The sequence below is a fragment of the Polypterus senegalus genome, chromosome 16, assembly GCF_016835505.1.
Source record: "Polypterus senegalus isolate Bchr_013 chromosome 16, ASM1683550v1, whole genome shotgun sequence".
Lineage (NCBI taxonomy): Eukaryota > Metazoa > Chordata > Cladistia > Polypteriformes > Polypteridae > Polypterus > Polypterus senegalus.
The window spans coordinates 73237891-73254929 of record NC_053169.1 but is presented as its reverse complement, the minus strand read 5'-3'; the positions used below and the strand labels follow the sequence as shown (position 1 = coordinate 73254929).

The following is a 17039-nucleotide window of genomic DNA, read 5'->3' as shown; positions in this document are numbered from 1 at the left end:
TTAAAAACTACTCAGACCAAGTAGTCTTCCCTTGTCCATAAAACTTAGTTAGTTTAAACAGCTGCATATCCAGAGCTGAGTAAAATTAACAGAATGGCAGTCACTCTTCCTAGGCTTATTAAAAATGACAATTCGAGATTAATTTGATTGGCAGATCATGATAAATTACTTCGGGGCATAAAGAAAACTGCATGCTGCTTCTTCACTGACCTGGACAGCATAAGAGGATCCCAGGCAATATGAAAGTACTTCATATTATAACAAACTGACATTTGACTTGAAAGGCGAGTTGAACTTACTAACAAAGTTAAAGAGGATTATGGGAATAGAAAAAGATTTAAGATAATTCTGAATGTGTGGACAGTGAGAACTGGCTGACTACAGACAAGCAAGCAGTACCTGCATTGCAGCACATAGTGTAAATCCAGCTTCAGAGATAAAACTTTGCTACATATACAAAAGATGCACAAAAACAGATCAAGAGACACTTTGACAGTAGGTATTTAAAAGAGACAATTTGTGACACTCTGCAGTTACCACTTAACATGCTAAGTAATGCAGATAATGTGATGAAACTGGTCTTATGCCTACCCAAAAAACGATTATGCATATTGTTTTATATATTGTAATTTGGACAAAGCCATTGTCCTTTACTTGTAGCTATCACAGACAACTTATTCGCACCTCAGTAGTACACTAGTTAGCACTGCCTCTGTACAGCTTTAGAATCCAGCGTTCAAATACCAGCTTAAGCTGAATCCAAGTGGATTGTAATTTACTTCCTGGGCAGTGTTGTGCATTGAACAAGCTAATTTTTCTAAGAACGGTGAACTTAACACAACATAATTGCAAGTGAAGAACTTGAACATGAACTAATTCAGTTTTATGTGACATTCTGGATCTGGTTTTGATCCAGAAACGTTTTGCCTTACCCTGTAATGTAGGGGTGTAACCATATCCGAATACGGTATTCGGATAAGCACAAATAGTGGATTTTTACAAATATTTATTTTGTACAAAATGTTTTGCCATTTATTTGTATTTGGAAAAAATATTGTACAATCAAATAGGCACTTTCTGTGTCTGCCTGCTTGTGCTTAAGCTGCACCCCCACAAACACAAGCATGTGGTGAAGCTCAACTTTCACTTTTAGGAAAACGTTGTACTTCACAAGGCCACTTTATATTTTTCCCCGTTGGACATGCAATATGTGACAGGAATTTTGACCATTAAAGTAATAGGTCAGTTCACCTACACGCTGGTTCCACAGTCACCATTTGTGTCACACGGTTGGAAATAGAGTTGCAATTTATATGTATACTTGCATCTATTTAATTTCTTTTTTGACCAGGAGGACATTAGCATATATGGTTATACGTGTTTGTTGTTGGGTATAACTCAATAAAGTGTATTTAAACAAAAAAAAAGTTTTTATAATTATTGTATTTTTTTTCCAAGAACACTGTAATAGTCTAATATTAGGCATGAAAAATTGAAAAAGTAAACTCATTGGTCATTTATTTTCACTCCTTAAAAAACAAAATGAACTGAACATGAACTAGTTCAAAGCTGAAATAGTGAACTATGAAAGTGAATTTATTCATTTTAATCTGTGTGAACTGAACTTTGAGCGAGTTCTTGCACAACACTGTTCCTGGGTCTGGATGGGTTTTCGTCCTGGCATTCTGGTCTACTTCCCACATAAAAAGATATGCAGGTGTAATGGAAAGCATGGCTGGAATTGAATATGTGCTCTTTCTTGGCTGGGAAGCCACAAATAATGAACAGCCTAGATGGATGGGCATCCCAGCTGAATTACTGACCACTTTCCTGGCCAGGAGTCTGTTATAGCAGTGTTTCCCAAACTCGGTCCTGGGGACCCCCTGTGGCTGCAGGTTTTTGTTCCAACTGGATTCCTAATCAGTGACAACACCCGATAACACTGATCTCATTTAATTAGCTGGTATTTTTTTTTATTTTATTCGACATTCAGAAAAGCACAGCAGCATGATTTTTACATTTAGAAATATTTTTGCTTTTGCTATAGATTGAAATGCTTAACTCTCTTTTGTTAATTTCATTATACTTTGCCCTTTCTCTGTGCAGTTTCATTGTATCTTAATAATGATAATTTAAAACGAGCAGATCAGACACCCAGGTAAACAACAGTGAATAATTAAAGGCTGCAACTACTTTAGAGTCAGACCCACTGATCATAAATAATGGATTAACTAATCAATTAGAAGACCTAGACAAGTAGAATGAAAATCAAGATGAAAATACTGTTAAAAAGAAAAAAAATACATTATTCCTATATAACTACTTGATACACTTTAATTTATTTATTTTTTTAGCAAACTTACTTTTCTAATTTCTATATTGTTCCCTAAACAAAGAACTTGGGAAATATCAGTTCACTTAATTAGCCCAGCAGATCAATTAAAAACAGTAGCTGGTTGGAACAAAAACCTGCAGCCACCTTGGGAAACACTGTGTTATAGCATAAAGACAGAGGGAGACTGCCTGCTAGATCCATGTGTTCCCCCAATATACTGGGTGGCAGCATCTCCATGGTTTGGCTCCCTTTTGGACACCTGCAGGGCTGCATGGTAGTTGTAGTACTGAAGGGCAGGCCTATAAGGGTGGTACTTCTAAGTAGCGAAGGTTAAAAAGTTGAGTCAAAAGCAGAGTAGGGAAACTCTCACCTAGAGTGGAGACAAAGGATGGGAGCTTGCCTGTTAAACTTTAATGCAAGAGCCTGTAGGCATTTTTGTTTAATAAAAATTGCTTAAACGAACCCAGGACTGTTGTAGTGAAGTTGTGTCTGGGGTTTTAGGATCTAAGACACTCCCTACAGGCCATACAGATTACATTAACTGTAGAATCTAAACTAACCAGGCGTGAATGTGCCGTGTGAAAAAGTGGTACTCGGAATGCTTAGAAAAATAAGTATAACAAATAGTTACAGCATTGATCTACACAATATCAAATATTTTGCATACACCAAAGCCAGCAATTTTGATATCACTATTACAGTGCTTAAGAACTTTACAATAGACATACTTAAGGCATTCACAGATGGGACAAACAATATGTTTTAGTTAAATTATGTACATTGGACACATTTCACCTAGGTGAATTATTTTTATATCCAAAATATACAACAAATTTTGCTTTGTTCAAGAGATTGAGCAACTATAAACTATGATTCCATTATATATGGTGACAATGATAATACAATTGAAAGAGAACGATGGGGGAAACAATTAAGATTTGGCAGCTAAATGCAGTCTTAAAATAAATACTGACAGTTTAGCAAGATTCTATTTGCCAGTTTTTCATTTTTCAAAATACCTGATAGGCTTTTGCACTTTCTGGTGACAGCATTCTTTTGTTATCTTCCACTTTGAATCCCTGATCCTTGGCAAAAGCTAGAGCTCCTTCTCCTACCAGCATGCTATGGTTACTTTTCTCCATAATCTGTCGAGCCACAGAAACAGGAGTACCAATGCTTCACCCATTTCCAAAAAAAGAAGTGAAAAAAGAGGAAAATCAAGCTGTTTAACTGCTCAAAGACATACTGTCATTATATTGTGTATACTGTTATTATAAAACAAATGAATGATTAAAAAAAAAAAATATATCGGTTCCAACAATATTTTTGTTTTTATAATGCAAAATAAATCAATGATTAAAAGTTAGGGCTGAGAACCAATTAAAAAAATTAATCACATAAATGTATGCAATTAATTGTGATTAGTAATTGCATCTAACATTAAAACAAGTGATTAAAAAAAATAATACATAAGTCATTAAGTAAATACATATTTAATAAACAATGAATTTAAATCTGAACTTAAACAAAATACTACTTGAGCAAGTACACCCTGAATTTGAATGCCTTCCTAAAAGGCAATTTGAAAAGAAGGCAATAAGAAAACGAGGCCAATGTATTAATTCTCAAACTGGCATACCATATGAGACACAGGCATATCAAGGTAAAAAAAGATTGAAACATCTGTTGACTTTGAATGCACCGCTGAAGACTGATTCAGTTGAAAGAATATGCACTCCTTAAATGGGCATATATTAAAACTTGTGTTAACACTCCTTAAATACTTCCCTGAATTGTTAATCTCCATCAAGGACTTGATAATTACATTCTACACAAGTGTTTTTCAAATGGTGCACCGTGGAAAAAAACATTGTAGTACCCCTGGGTCTTGAACTGAGAAAGACACACTCCTCAGGTGGTCAAGACATGTCTGAGGAGAACGATGCCAGGAGACATGTTGGGGCGACTCTAGCAGAGCTGAGAGGCAGTGAGCATACGAATTGCCTCTGACCCCGGGTTCAGTGTAGTGCGGCAGAGAAAAGACCACCTGTATCAGCAGGCAAATGGAGGAAATAGATTACTTATTTGGCACTTGTGTGATATGACATTGATTCGATCTGCTTACATAAAATAAAAAGCAGAATTTTTATCTTTGCAACTTTTCTCTGTTGCACCAGGACATCCATAAACTCCCTGTCTCCACCCCCTTTCTTTCCATCTATGTAAGTATGTACAAATCAAGAAAATGAACACCAGTGCTACGTATTGACATGTGTAATAAGAAATGTTAAATCTTTAAATGAACAATGTATTTAATAAAATTTTTAAAGGTAGTATATAAATACAGTACTGGATGTCTATGTAGTTCTTGAGGTACATACTTATTTGTATTATTGTTTCGTAATGTAAAAAAAAAAAAACACAACACGAAAATGCTACCCTGAACAAAGCACTACCTGAGGCATTTGCCCAGGATGCAACAATATTTTTTAACTCAAACAGGCCACGCAAATTGCAAAAATAAATGCATTAACTTTTCCAGGCCTAATTAAAATTATTACACTTATTTTGGTGGACAAAACATAGGTTGTCATCATCACATGGTTTTCCTTACCTAAAGGTGAATATGTTTACAGTGACATATTGTAGGGCAGTCTATATAATTATATGCATTGAAATAAAAAAGAATCTTGTTTATTGAAGGAAAAAAATGAATATTATCGTTCCTCAACCATGCTGCAGTTGAGGTATAAACGTATGCAGTAAACCTAAAACTATTACAACTGAATAGCAAAATTTATGGCACTATATTATTGAAGATTTATAGGTTTCTAGCATTTTACAAGAAATGAAAGAATCTTGTTTTTTAAAGGAAAAAATTAATATTATCATTCCTCAACAATGCTGCAGTTGAGGTGTAAATGTATGCATATTAACGAAGATTTATAGGTTTCTAGCATTTTACAATGGCAACAACTGTGGCAAATTTAACTATTTAAGAAATTCATTTTGGAGTTATCCACAGTTATACTTCCTAACAAAGACACAGTAATCATTCTGAAAGTGGTAAAAAATATATTCAAGGATATCTAAAACTTGTAAATCTGATGACAACTCAAAGTTCAGCATTGACAAGGTCCATGCATACTAGAGTATATCTTGACAAAGGAAACTGCCTCTTTGATGCAGAAGGTAACATCGCTGGTGAGGAAAGCACCACAGCTTTTCAGGAGATTGAAAAAATAAGGTTAGAACTATGGCTGTCATATAGTTGGTGTTTGATACAGTAGACAGGAGGATCACAACTTCAACCAATAACAAATGAAACTTTGATTGTTGATGGTGCTTATGTTCCAAACAACCATCCAAACCATGTGGTCTTTTTTTTCTAGAGATGCTGGGCTAACTGCATGAAAGAGTAAAATCTACTGACTATGTAGTTTTAGGCTGGATTTATACTTAACGTGGCGTGAGGCATGCATCTGTGGATGCTACTGCTACGTAAGTGTTGTACTATTTATACTTGCAAGTGTACTTTACGTAAATCTGGAAGATTCCACCAGGTGGCAGTGTGAGATATCATCACGGTGAGAACAGGTTTGGTTTGGCTTCGCTGTGTTGTAAATTGCTTGAAACACCCATTTCATTCTGAGAACACCTTGCCACAATAGCTCTGAAAAGGATGGATATTTAATGATTAAATCCAACATCCAGGGATGCACCCATTCCAGCTAGCATTGGGCATGAGGCAGAAACAAACCCTGAAAGGGGGAATCAGCTCATCAAAGGTGAATACAAGCACTCAAATACATTAGTGCCATTTTAGCATCACTTTGTTGTGGAACGTGCTTCATTGATGTATGGAAAAATAAAACACAAATTGGACATAATTTCCCATGCACCGAAATAGCGGAGTACATACAAGTTTTGAATTATGTAAGTGTACCTTACTGAAATTTTATCACACGGAGATGGGTGCTGTATATCAATATATTAAACTGAACTTCAAACACCTTCATGATCATTCTTTGGTGACACTAATGGAAAATCAGTTGCTGAAATGGAGCCAGCATCTATATTATTGGAAAAATAAACCTATATATGAGCGTGTTCAAACAATTCTACATACAATAAATTAGTAGAAATTAAAAAAAAGGTGTTACAGAAATTTCTCTGCAAACTATATAATTTATTTTCATACAGAAAAATAGTAAATTAAAAAGTTAAAAATAAAAAATGATTTAAAGATAGCTAATGTGTAATTTAAGTATTTATAAAAAAATATTGCTATATATGGGAAGAATTATAAATTTAAGATGTGAATCTGCCAACACAATAACTCAGGAATTTCATCATTTAATTAGAATGAAGGTTAGCCCAATTATTAGAATTGTACAATGCTTACTTATTTTGAGCTAAACCATTCCTAGTAGGTCTTTTATACAGTGTAAACTAAATATACCTTAGATATATACTCAGCAAAAAAAGAAACGTCCTCTGACTTTCAACTGTTTTTACTTTCAGTAAACTTAATGTGTAATTATTTGTATGAACACTAAAAGAGTCAACACCATAAGACATAAACTAAAAATGTTTCACAATGTGTCCCTGAATGAAGGGAGGCTCAAAATCAAAAGTACCAGTCATTATCTGGTGTGGCCACCAGCTGCTTGAAGTACTGCAGTGCATCTCCTCCAAATGGACTGGACCAGATTTGTCAGTTCTTGCTGTGAGATGTTACCCCACTCTTCCACCAAGGCACCTGCAAGTTCCTGGACATTTCTGGGGGGAATGGCCCTAGCCCTCACCCTGCGATCCAACAGGTCCCAGACGTGCTCAATTCTTCGACGATAAACACGAATCCGTCCATCACCCCTGGTGAGACAAAACCGTGACTCATCAGTGAAGAGCACTTTTTGCCACTCCTGTCTGGTCCAGCGAAGGTGGGTTTGTGCTCATAGGCGGCGTTGTTGCTGGTGATGTCTGGTAGGACCTGCCTTACAACAGGCCTACAAGCCCTCAGTCCAGCCTCTTTCAGCCTATTGCGGACAGTCTGAGCACTGATGGAGGGATTGTGTGTTCCTGGTGTGACTCGGGCAGTTGTTGTGGCCATCCTGTACCTGTCACGCAGGTGTGATATTCGGATGTACCGATCCTGTGCAGGTGTTGTTACACGTGGTCTTCCACTGCGAGGATGATCAGCTGTCCTTCCTGTGTCCCTGTAGCGCTGTCTTAGGCGTCTCACAGTGCGGACATGGCAATTTATTGCCCTAGCCACATCAGCAGTCCTCGTGCCTCCCTGCAGCATGCCTAATGCACGTTCACGCAGATGAGCAGGGACCCTGGGCATCTTTCTTTGGGTGTTTTTCACAGTCGGTAGACAAGTGTCTTTAGTGTCCTGCGTTTTTAGAACTGTGACCTTAAATGCCTACTTTCTGTAAGCTGTTAAGGTCTTAATGACCATTCCACAGGTGCATGTTAATTAATTGATTATGGTTAATTGAACATGCATGGAAAACATTGTTTAAACCCTTTACAATGAAGATCTGTAAAGTTATTTGGATTTTTAAAACCTTATTGTTGAAATACACAGTCCTGAAAAAGGGACGTTTCTTTTTTTGCTGAGTATATTTATATGGCTAAGCATTGTGAAGCTCCAAGTGGCTTTTCACACCGAGGTCAACTTGGGCTTTATGAGTCACCTGGCAGCCAGACAATCATGGGTGAACTTTACACACAGGCCTTGCACCAGGAGTGTGTCTCATTACTCCCGGATCTGGGCAAGTTTCTGTTTGAATAATTTGAGATGACAACTTGGGTCATTAATTAAACTTTTTCTTTGTCTGGTCTCTTTTCTTTGACCAATTTAACATGGTTTACCCCTGTCAGGTGCACACAATTTCAGACAACATTGTTCTAAATATCAGCAGGGTGCTAGGATGGCATCTGTAAAACAGCATGCAAATGATAAGATTCATGCCATAACACGATCTCCATTTTGTGGACTAAAACACATTCCAATGCATTTAGTATAATTAGAACTTCCATGATAGGGTCTTACTATGAACCAAGAATCTGTTTTATTCTCAAGCAGAAAAAAAATAAATACATATAATTTCCCTTCAGAAAGTATTCAGGCTCCTTCATTACAACCTCCTGCTAAAATCATTTACATTTTTTTCCTCATCAAATAATACTCAATATACCAGAATGACAAAGCAAAAACAGAATTTCAGGAATTTTTGCAAATATTTAAAATAAAACAAGTGAAATATCAAAATAACACAAGTGTTTAAACCTTTTGCTATAACACTTAAAATAAGTCTCAGATAAATCCCATTCTGGCTGGCGCACTGTCCGTGGTTTGTTTCCTGCCTTGCGCCCAGTGTTGGCTGAGATTGGCTCCAGCAGACCCCCATGACACTGTACTTAGGATATAGCGGGTTGGATAATGGACGGATGGATGGATGAATCCCATTTTATTGTTCATTGTTGAGAAATATCTACACCTTCTTGGAAGTCCAACTTTGTCAATTAAATTGACTGGATATAACTAGGAATGTCACACACCTGTATATCAAAGGTCCCTCTGATAAAACTGTGTATCAGAGCAAAAACCATGCCATGAGGCCTAAGGAACTGCCTGCAGAATGTGGAGTATGTAAATCTGGGTCAGATCTGGGATAGGCTACAAAAATGTTCAGCAGCACAGTTCTTAAAAACATAGTGCTTGCCATAATTCTTGAATGGAAAAAATTTTAACAGCCATATCTCCTCTTAGAGCAGGACCCCTTTTAAAACTGAGCATCTGGGGGGCTGGGTGGGACCTTAGAACCTCAGACTGGGCCACAGGTTCATCTTTCAACAGGACAATGACCCTAAGCACATTGTTCACATAAAGCTATACGTTTTGAAACTGAAGAAAAAAAAAAACCCAAACACACCTACACACACATAAACTATATCATTAAGCCTACCATCTCAAGGCTGCAACAGCTCCAAATCGACCTGGTCTTCCCTCCATGATAGCTGCATCACACTGAACTTGGCCATCTCTATTTGGGTAACCACCTCTACCAACAATATACTTCCCTGTCTCCAGATTATCTTCAACATCTGTAACAGGAAAAAAGAGTAAACTAATTAAAGTTTATTTCAGATATCTTAGAGATAGGTTTAATGACCATATAATAATACACAAACACATAATAGGCCGGATTAATAAAATAAAAAAAAAGATCCACCCCACTATATCCTAACTACAGGGTCATGAGGGTCTGCTGGAGCCAATCCCAGTCAACACAGGGTGCAAGGCAGGAGGAAATAGAAAAATGCAGACAGAATCAGTGTCTTGCCATTTCCTATGCAGCATTTTAATTTCCACATGAACCAGCCTAAGAGAACATGCAGAAGTAACTGGATACTGAGCGAGTCAAAGTCATAAGAAAGCAGAAAAAAACATCTCTGATGAATGGGCAGAATGGAGTTTATTTGAAGAGCAGTTGGTAATGAACAACCAAAAGAAGCAGAGAACAGTTTAAAAAAACAAAAAAAAAAAGTAGACATGTATCCATTCTCAAACACCCTGAATGGGAAATAATCAAGTATCTATGTCTTTTAGCAAGTAATACTACATTGAAATATGATTTTGTTAGGTTATATATGGTAGTTTGTAATATTTGACATGATGCACAATATATTAAGAATTGCATTATCCAGACTTGCTGTAATGTCACCCATCTCTTAACCTGCTTGTCCAGTTTAGTATTGTAAGGAGCCACAGCCCTGCACAAGAAAGCCGACCAAACATCTACTTATAATATATTAAAGAAATACATGCTACCATAAATTCCACTGCAAAACATATTGATTTTAAGGCTCTCATTATGAATGTGCAAATGCTCTTATGCGCTGTGACTTGGATAAAGTATTTCTGTTTTGTTTTACTAGGGGCGATAAGAGTATAAATGATTTTATTTTCTTTGATCAAAGACAGTATTTTAAGAAACTATTTTAGGCATAGGGCGGCACGGTGGCGCAGTGGTAGCGCTGCTGCCTCGCAGTTAGGAGACCCGGGTTCGCTTCCCCGGTCCTCCCGGCGTGGAGTTTGCATGTTCTCCCCGTGTCTGCGTGGGTTTCCTCCGGGCACTCCGGTTTCCTCCCACAATCCAAAGACATGCAGGTTGGGTGGATTGGCGATTCTAAATTGGCCCTAGTGTGTGCTTGGTGTGTGGGTGTGTTTGTGTGTGTCCTGCGGTGGGTTGGCACCCTGCCCAGGATTGGTTCCTGCCTTGTGCCCTGTGTTGGCTGGGATTGGCTCCAGCAGACCCCCGTGACCCTGTATTCGGATTCAGCGGGTTAGACAATGGATGGATGGATGGATTTTAGGCATATAAATGAGCTTGTGCACCAGATGTTTGATCACAATTGCCAAATAAACAAAACTTGCAATTTTACACATACATAAAATGTTTGTGCTTACAAAACACATTTTGGGGTAGTGCCTCTTCTTTATCAGTTCATTAAGTATCATGAATAATAAAAACTGGGAAGATGGTTTGATGAGAAACAATACAGTTTAATTGCATGAAGTGTTCATGTACTTGAAAAAGTAACAAAAAATCAGCAATACGAAAAATCTAAATTTCTATAGTATTTATGAAAAAAAATTACAAAAATGAATTGAACTGTGGGATGTGATTCCAGTAACAAATATTTCTGACCCTGAGGATTTTAATAATAATAAAAAACATCCTCACACCATCACATACTCAAACACTGTACAAGGTATAAGAATGAAACTTTCATTAAAACAGTCAAAAGAAAACTGTATGCTCCCTTTTAGCTACCCCATACCTAAGGCAGGAAGTCACAGATATTCGCCCACATGTTCCGTGTGCTCTTAATCTTTAGCTGTCCACGTCATGCTGTGCTACAGTGCAAAATAAGGCTAAGACGAGTGACTGACAGAAAAATTAGTGTCGATGAGCTGACAGATAGTAAAAGAATTTGCAAACTGGAATGCAGCTCTCATAATTTTACTGCTGCAGATATAGAGCTAAATATTGTACAGCAGTGCATACCAAATTCTTTCATTAACAAAGACCTCAAAATAAAGGAAGAAGTTAAAATTGTCCAAAATACAGATAAAAGTATTTGTGCAATAAATAACAAAATGCAGGTTTAACCTTTCACACCACCAGTGTTGTACTTTAAATGTAGCAAATTGAAAAACTAACACAAAAAGAAAGTAATAGGCAAAAGAAACTTTGATATGTGACAGTGACAGTTTGTGTTCAATGGTAGAATTCTGTCACTTAAAGGTTTCCTTTGCTATGGTGCTAGGTGCTTTACCTTAATGTACTTTAATAAAAAAAGTACTTGTGACTGTCTGGAGCTTTAAAAAAGAAATTGAAAATGACTGTACATGTTTATAACATGCACATGAAGGAGGCAGTCGAGGAGGGAATGGAAAAAAAAACTAAATGCCATTATGAACAATGCTGCATATTCTCTCTCTAACACAATAACACAGAGTATGTACAGCCAAGTAATTATTCAGCATAAGTGTGTCAAAAATGCTATTGGGGTTCCTTTATACCAACAGCAATACACCTGCATAATGCCGCACTGTGTCGGTAACTGCAAAGTCTGAAGTTTTCATTCTCTGGAGTCATTCTGATGTGTTCACACTATAGTATGTAGGTAAATATATTTATTTAATGAGCTTATTGAATTTACAAATGTATTTCATAAAAAAGACGAATTTGCCCCAGGTACAATAAAGTTTTATGTATCTCTAGGATACACACAGTGTAAAAATGCCTTTACTAAATGCTTTTTTTTTATGATGACCAAAAAACGTGTATAGGACTCTCTGTCTTGCAACCTGGGTTTGTATTTTATCCTAGCCGTGCCACGTTACTCCACCCATGTAGAAGTGAAACAGGAAAGCGAAGAGGGCCTTGCATGGCTTCCTACTCCTAACATCATGCTTCCCAATCCCCTCCGCCCACAACCTTAATCTCTGATTAGCGCAAATATATCACTCCCGTAAGTGAACTATGAATGATTCTTGGCGCGATGACAGAAGTCACAAAAATTAACCAGAAAGTTCAAGCAAATTTTAGAAAAATGCCTGATCTAAATCCGTTAAGTAGTTCTCTCATTCGCTAGCTAAGCGGATTTAAGTTACGTTCTGAGGCAGGCGTGTGAGTGAGGAGGGCCCTGCCCCCTTGGCCCGCTCCGTCTCTCTTGGGTTTGCGCAAATAAATTGGTACAGCAAGTGAACTATGATAGCACGATAAGAGAGGTTGCAAAATTAACCGAAACGTTCAAGCAAATTATAGGAAAAAACCTGATCTAAATCCTTTAAGCAGTTCTCTAGTGAAAAGCGGACAGACATACAGACTTTGGATTTTATTTATAAACTGCTCAAAAAAATTAAAGGAACACTTTGAAGACACATTAGATTTCAATAGGAAAAAAAATCCGGCTGGATATCTATACTGATATGGACTGGGTAATGTGTTTGGAACGAAAGGACGCCACATCGTTTGATGGAAATGAAAATTATCAACCTAAAGAGGACCAAATTTTAAAGACACCCGAAAAATCAAACTGAAAAAATGATGCGGCGGGCTAGTCCATTTTGCCGAAATTTCATTGCAGCAACTCAAAATAGTACACAATAGTTTGTATGGCCTCCACGTGCTTGTATGCATGCCTGACAACGTCGATGCATACTCCTAATGAGACGACAGATGGTGTCCTAGGGATCTCCTCCCAGATCTGGACCAGGGCATCACTGAGCTCCTGGACAGTCCGAGGTGCAACCTGGCAAACATAATGTCCCAGAGGTGTTCTATTGGATTTAGGTCAGGCGAGCATGGAGGCCATTCAATGGTATCAATTGCTTCATTCTTCAGGAACTGCCTGCATACTCTTGCCACATGAGGCCAGGCACTGTCGTGCACCAGGAGGAACCCAGGACCCATTGCACCAGCATAGGGTCTGACAATGGTTCCAAGGATTTCATCCTGATACCTAATGGCTGTCAAGTGCCATTGTCTAGCCAGTAGAGGTCTGTGTGTCCCTCAATGGATATGTCTCCCCAGACCATTACTGACCCACTAACAAACCGGTCATGCTGAATGACATCACAGGCAGCATAACATTCTCTACGGCTTCTCCAAACCCTTTCACGTCTGTCACGTGCTCAGGGTGAACCTGCTCTCATCGGTGAAAAGCACAGGGCGCCAGTGGTGGACCTGCCAATTCTGTTATTCTATGGCAAATGCCAATCGAGCTCCACGGTGCCGAGCAGTGAGCACAGGGCCCACTAGAGGATGATGGGCCCTCAGGCCACCCTTATGAAGTCTGTTGATGATTGTTTGGTTAGAGGCATTCACACCAGTGGTCTACTGGAGGCCATTTTGTAAGGCTCTGGCTGTGTTCATCCTGTTCTGCCTTGCCCAAAAGAACAGATAACAGTCCTACTGATTAATTTATTTACGCATTTATTTATTTAAATGACAACCTATGCAGCATAAAATACGCCTTGAAGCGTTTAGTGATTGGTTTAGCATTTCTTCTAAGACACCTGCTTTTAGTAGCTGCAGAAAAAAAAACTGAGTGATGAGCAAAGTGCAGTAACCAGTTAAGTGTTTGGAATAACTACTGTTATGATCATACTCAAACTTGTGAAGGTGGTGTCTGTGGCTTGTCACATGTTTAGATACATGGAGAAGATCCTTTAAGAAGTTTTGAATTTCCCATCCTTTTTAGAATCTACATGTGAAAGTCTGTTGTAAATGTAGAACTTGATGGCCAAACATCTATGTAGATTCTACAGTTGTACTTTACTCTTTGTATTCCTGGTAGACAATGCAGCAACCAAAAAAACAATATTTTCTACAGCCCACTCTGATGTGTGAAAGTAAAAGTTTAAACCACAAGGCTTATGTTGAGTGTGGTGTCATGGAAAAAATTATTAAAGAAATATATTACTATATACAAACATTTCATGACACATTTACTTTTTATACCTATATTATTTATTGCCACTTTACACAATAGTTATGTATTTGTATATTTATTTTAAAAAAATGTAAAATATTTATTCATAAATACGCTATTATGCGCACATTCCAGTGTCTGTCATTTGTATTTGAATTAATGTATAAGTGACACGCCGAGTTCTTGCTTAGAATAGAAAAACTCTTGGAACAGGGCGATTTATTTTAGTTTTGTTTCTGGTGCTTGTGAAATTGGATTAGGCAGTTCGTCGTCTACCTTTGCCTATATTGAGGATAGATGGAAAAAAAAAACTCCAAGATCCCGGAAATCTATTTTCATGGTTACTTATTTAACCATCTGAAATACTCATTAAACAGATGCTATGTTGTGATGCAAATATGGACGTTTTTTCCAATTTTATACCGACATTTTGACGCCGGGGGAATCGTACTCAATACAAAAATGGAGCATTTATCTTTGAAATTACGTAACATTTAAAGGCAAATATCAACATATACTGTACACTTTAAAACACTACATCTTCTCGGGGATTAGAACATCCTGTGTGAATCGGTACGGAGATAGCAAGCAGTTAGCAATGTGAGTAAACAGCTTCAGTCTTGCTTAATATCCATCCGTTGCTTCCCATAAACAGGTACAGTATTCCACAGCTAGAACCCGAAGAATACAACCTAGAATTAATCTCCCGTGTCATCCTATCTAAAAGTAAACGGACTTCTAACAGCATCTACAAGTGGATTGAAACGCTCCCAATTTTGAAAATACGAGTGATAAACTTAAATGGTAAAATTATTTCCGCCAAGTCAGGTAAATTCGCTATACTCTCCCAGAGTCTTACCCGATTACATAAAGACCAGCAAAAGCGTCCTTAACACTCGAAATGCAGCATTATTCACCTGCTAAGGATTCCTCTACGCAGTCTGTAGCCGGTTTCTGCTGCAGAAGATGAAGCTTCATTTTCTCCACAACCGGATATGAGAAAGCCCAGGTACCTATAGCGGCCATAATTACAAGGTTATGTAAAACTGTGGGGGGTTAGGCGATGATAGAGAAACCAAGAAAAAAAAGTTACAAATTACGATATGTAAAGATATACACTTAAGAACAGTGTGACACTCTTTGAAATCATACATTAACGTTAAGCATAATACAACACTATCGGTTCTTTTTCAAGTTTTTTTCTTCATTCACTATAGATGGAGCTCAAATTACGACCCTTGATTTACTTGAACTTTTAACCATGGTTTAAGCGCTGAATTTCTATTGGCGAGATACCACTAGTAAATTAATGTCTCGTCGAATAACAACGAAGCACGAGCGAACTCCTTGTGTTATTGGACGACTGTCGGTACGCGTTTGGCGCGTCGTTCTGACCTGACGTTCGCTTATCACGTGCCTTACATACCGGAAGAAGCCCTTTCCTGTAGCCGGGGCGTTGAGTGATTTCCGGCTTTGCAGAAGAAAGTTGAGCAGGAGAGAAGCTGTACTCGGTTTCCTGGATTTGGAATCATGGACAGTCAGGGCAGGAAAGTGGTTGTTTGCGACAACGGAACCGGGGTAGGTGTTAAGGCTGTTTTCTTCCTTGGGTTACGCCAACAAGAGGATGCGTTTTTCTGAGTGGCTTTTTTGAATGGGAGAAGTGGGAGAAAATGGAAAGAGGGACCGATTGCAACAGGAAGTGAAGGAGTAGACTAGGTGGGCAGGCTAAGGAATGTGTGTCACTTTGTCATTACCATTTTTGTAGAGGAAACTAAAATGCTTTTAAAATTGTGACAGTTTTCCAACAGCAAGCCGTGTTATTTTCGCACCCGGCCGGTGCCGCCAAGAGGCCTTCTGCCTTTTTGCCCGTAGGCTACCTTGAGCCGCCGTTATATGTCCCAAATGTACATAGAATGTGGCATGTGCATCAGTCTTGTAGATAAATGACTAACTGTGATTTTCGAAAACAAAACTGGTCATACATCTATCGGTAAATGACACAATTTTTGGACTTTGCTTTTAAACTTGAAAAATGTTATTTTAAATGTACGTCTTGTTTTATTTGCCATATTTCAGTAAGATTGGTTTAGAGTTTTCTTGTGTTTTACATTTTTGGTTTTCGACTTTATATCTGAAACTGCTGCAATCGTTAAGGTATATCTGGGTGGTGTCTCATGCCAATTTCCTTTTATAGCGGCCGATTAAAACGCCAAACGTGGTTGCCTGAAATGTAAACCTCACAAGACTCGACATTACCTTTTAATCCTTTTGATTAGTGTAAATTGTGCCTAAGGTTAAATGTGTTTACATATGGTGCATGACATTTGCTGATATTGGTTCAATGCCTTATAGCGTAAAGGCAGCACTTTACTTGTATTGTTTGGGCGATTCTTATTTACGTTAAGCTTTAACCAAAGATTCGAATGTGTGTGAAGTGGTAAACATTTTGAGTAATTTTAAAGAAAACCAAGTTAATTTTAGGTTCATGGCTTCAGTGAGGATAGCACAATGTTTGGAAGAAAGTTGCTTACCAAAATGGAATGCTGGTCTAGACTGTTTATCCAGGTTATTCTTTAGCGATTGCGTCTTAAGATTCGTTAATTGTGTGGGTGGTATAGAATTCATTTTAAAAAATTAAGTTGTTTTTATGGCTATGAAACTTTGGAATTTTCTCCAGGATTATTTT

The 17039-nt window shown here is 37.9% G+C and overlaps 2 protein-coding genes across 3 annotated transcripts in view; one reads left to right on the top strand and one right to left on the bottom strand.

Annotated features, from left to right (window-relative positions):
• zgc:153169 (uncharacterized protein LOC767799 homolog) overlaps positions 1-15627 on the bottom strand; it is a 50511-nt gene extending 34884 nt beyond the window's left edge. The window contains exons 1-3 of the mRNA XM_039738596.1: positions 15271-15627; positions 9313-9451; positions 3355-3511 (exon numbers count right to left, since the gene is read on the bottom strand). Of these exons, the coding sequence (XP_039594530.1) occupies positions 3355-3511; positions 9313-9451; positions 15271-15379 (405 nt within the window). The 5' untranslated portion in view covers positions 15380-15627. The remainder of the gene's footprint in view (positions 1-3354; positions 3512-9312; positions 9452-15270) is intronic.
• A 148-nt stretch (positions 15628-15775) lies between these two features.
• LOC120516717 (actin-related protein 2-B) overlaps positions 15776-17039 on the top strand; it is a 94317-nt gene continuing 93053 nt past the window's right edge. For both annotated transcript variants that reach the window (XM_039738594.1, XM_039738595.1), the window contains exon 1: positions 15776-15931. In XM_039738594.1, the coding sequence (XP_039594528.1) occupies positions 15884-15931 (48 nt within the window). In that variant the 5' untranslated portion in view covers positions 15776-15883. The remainder of the gene's footprint in view (positions 15932-17039) is intronic.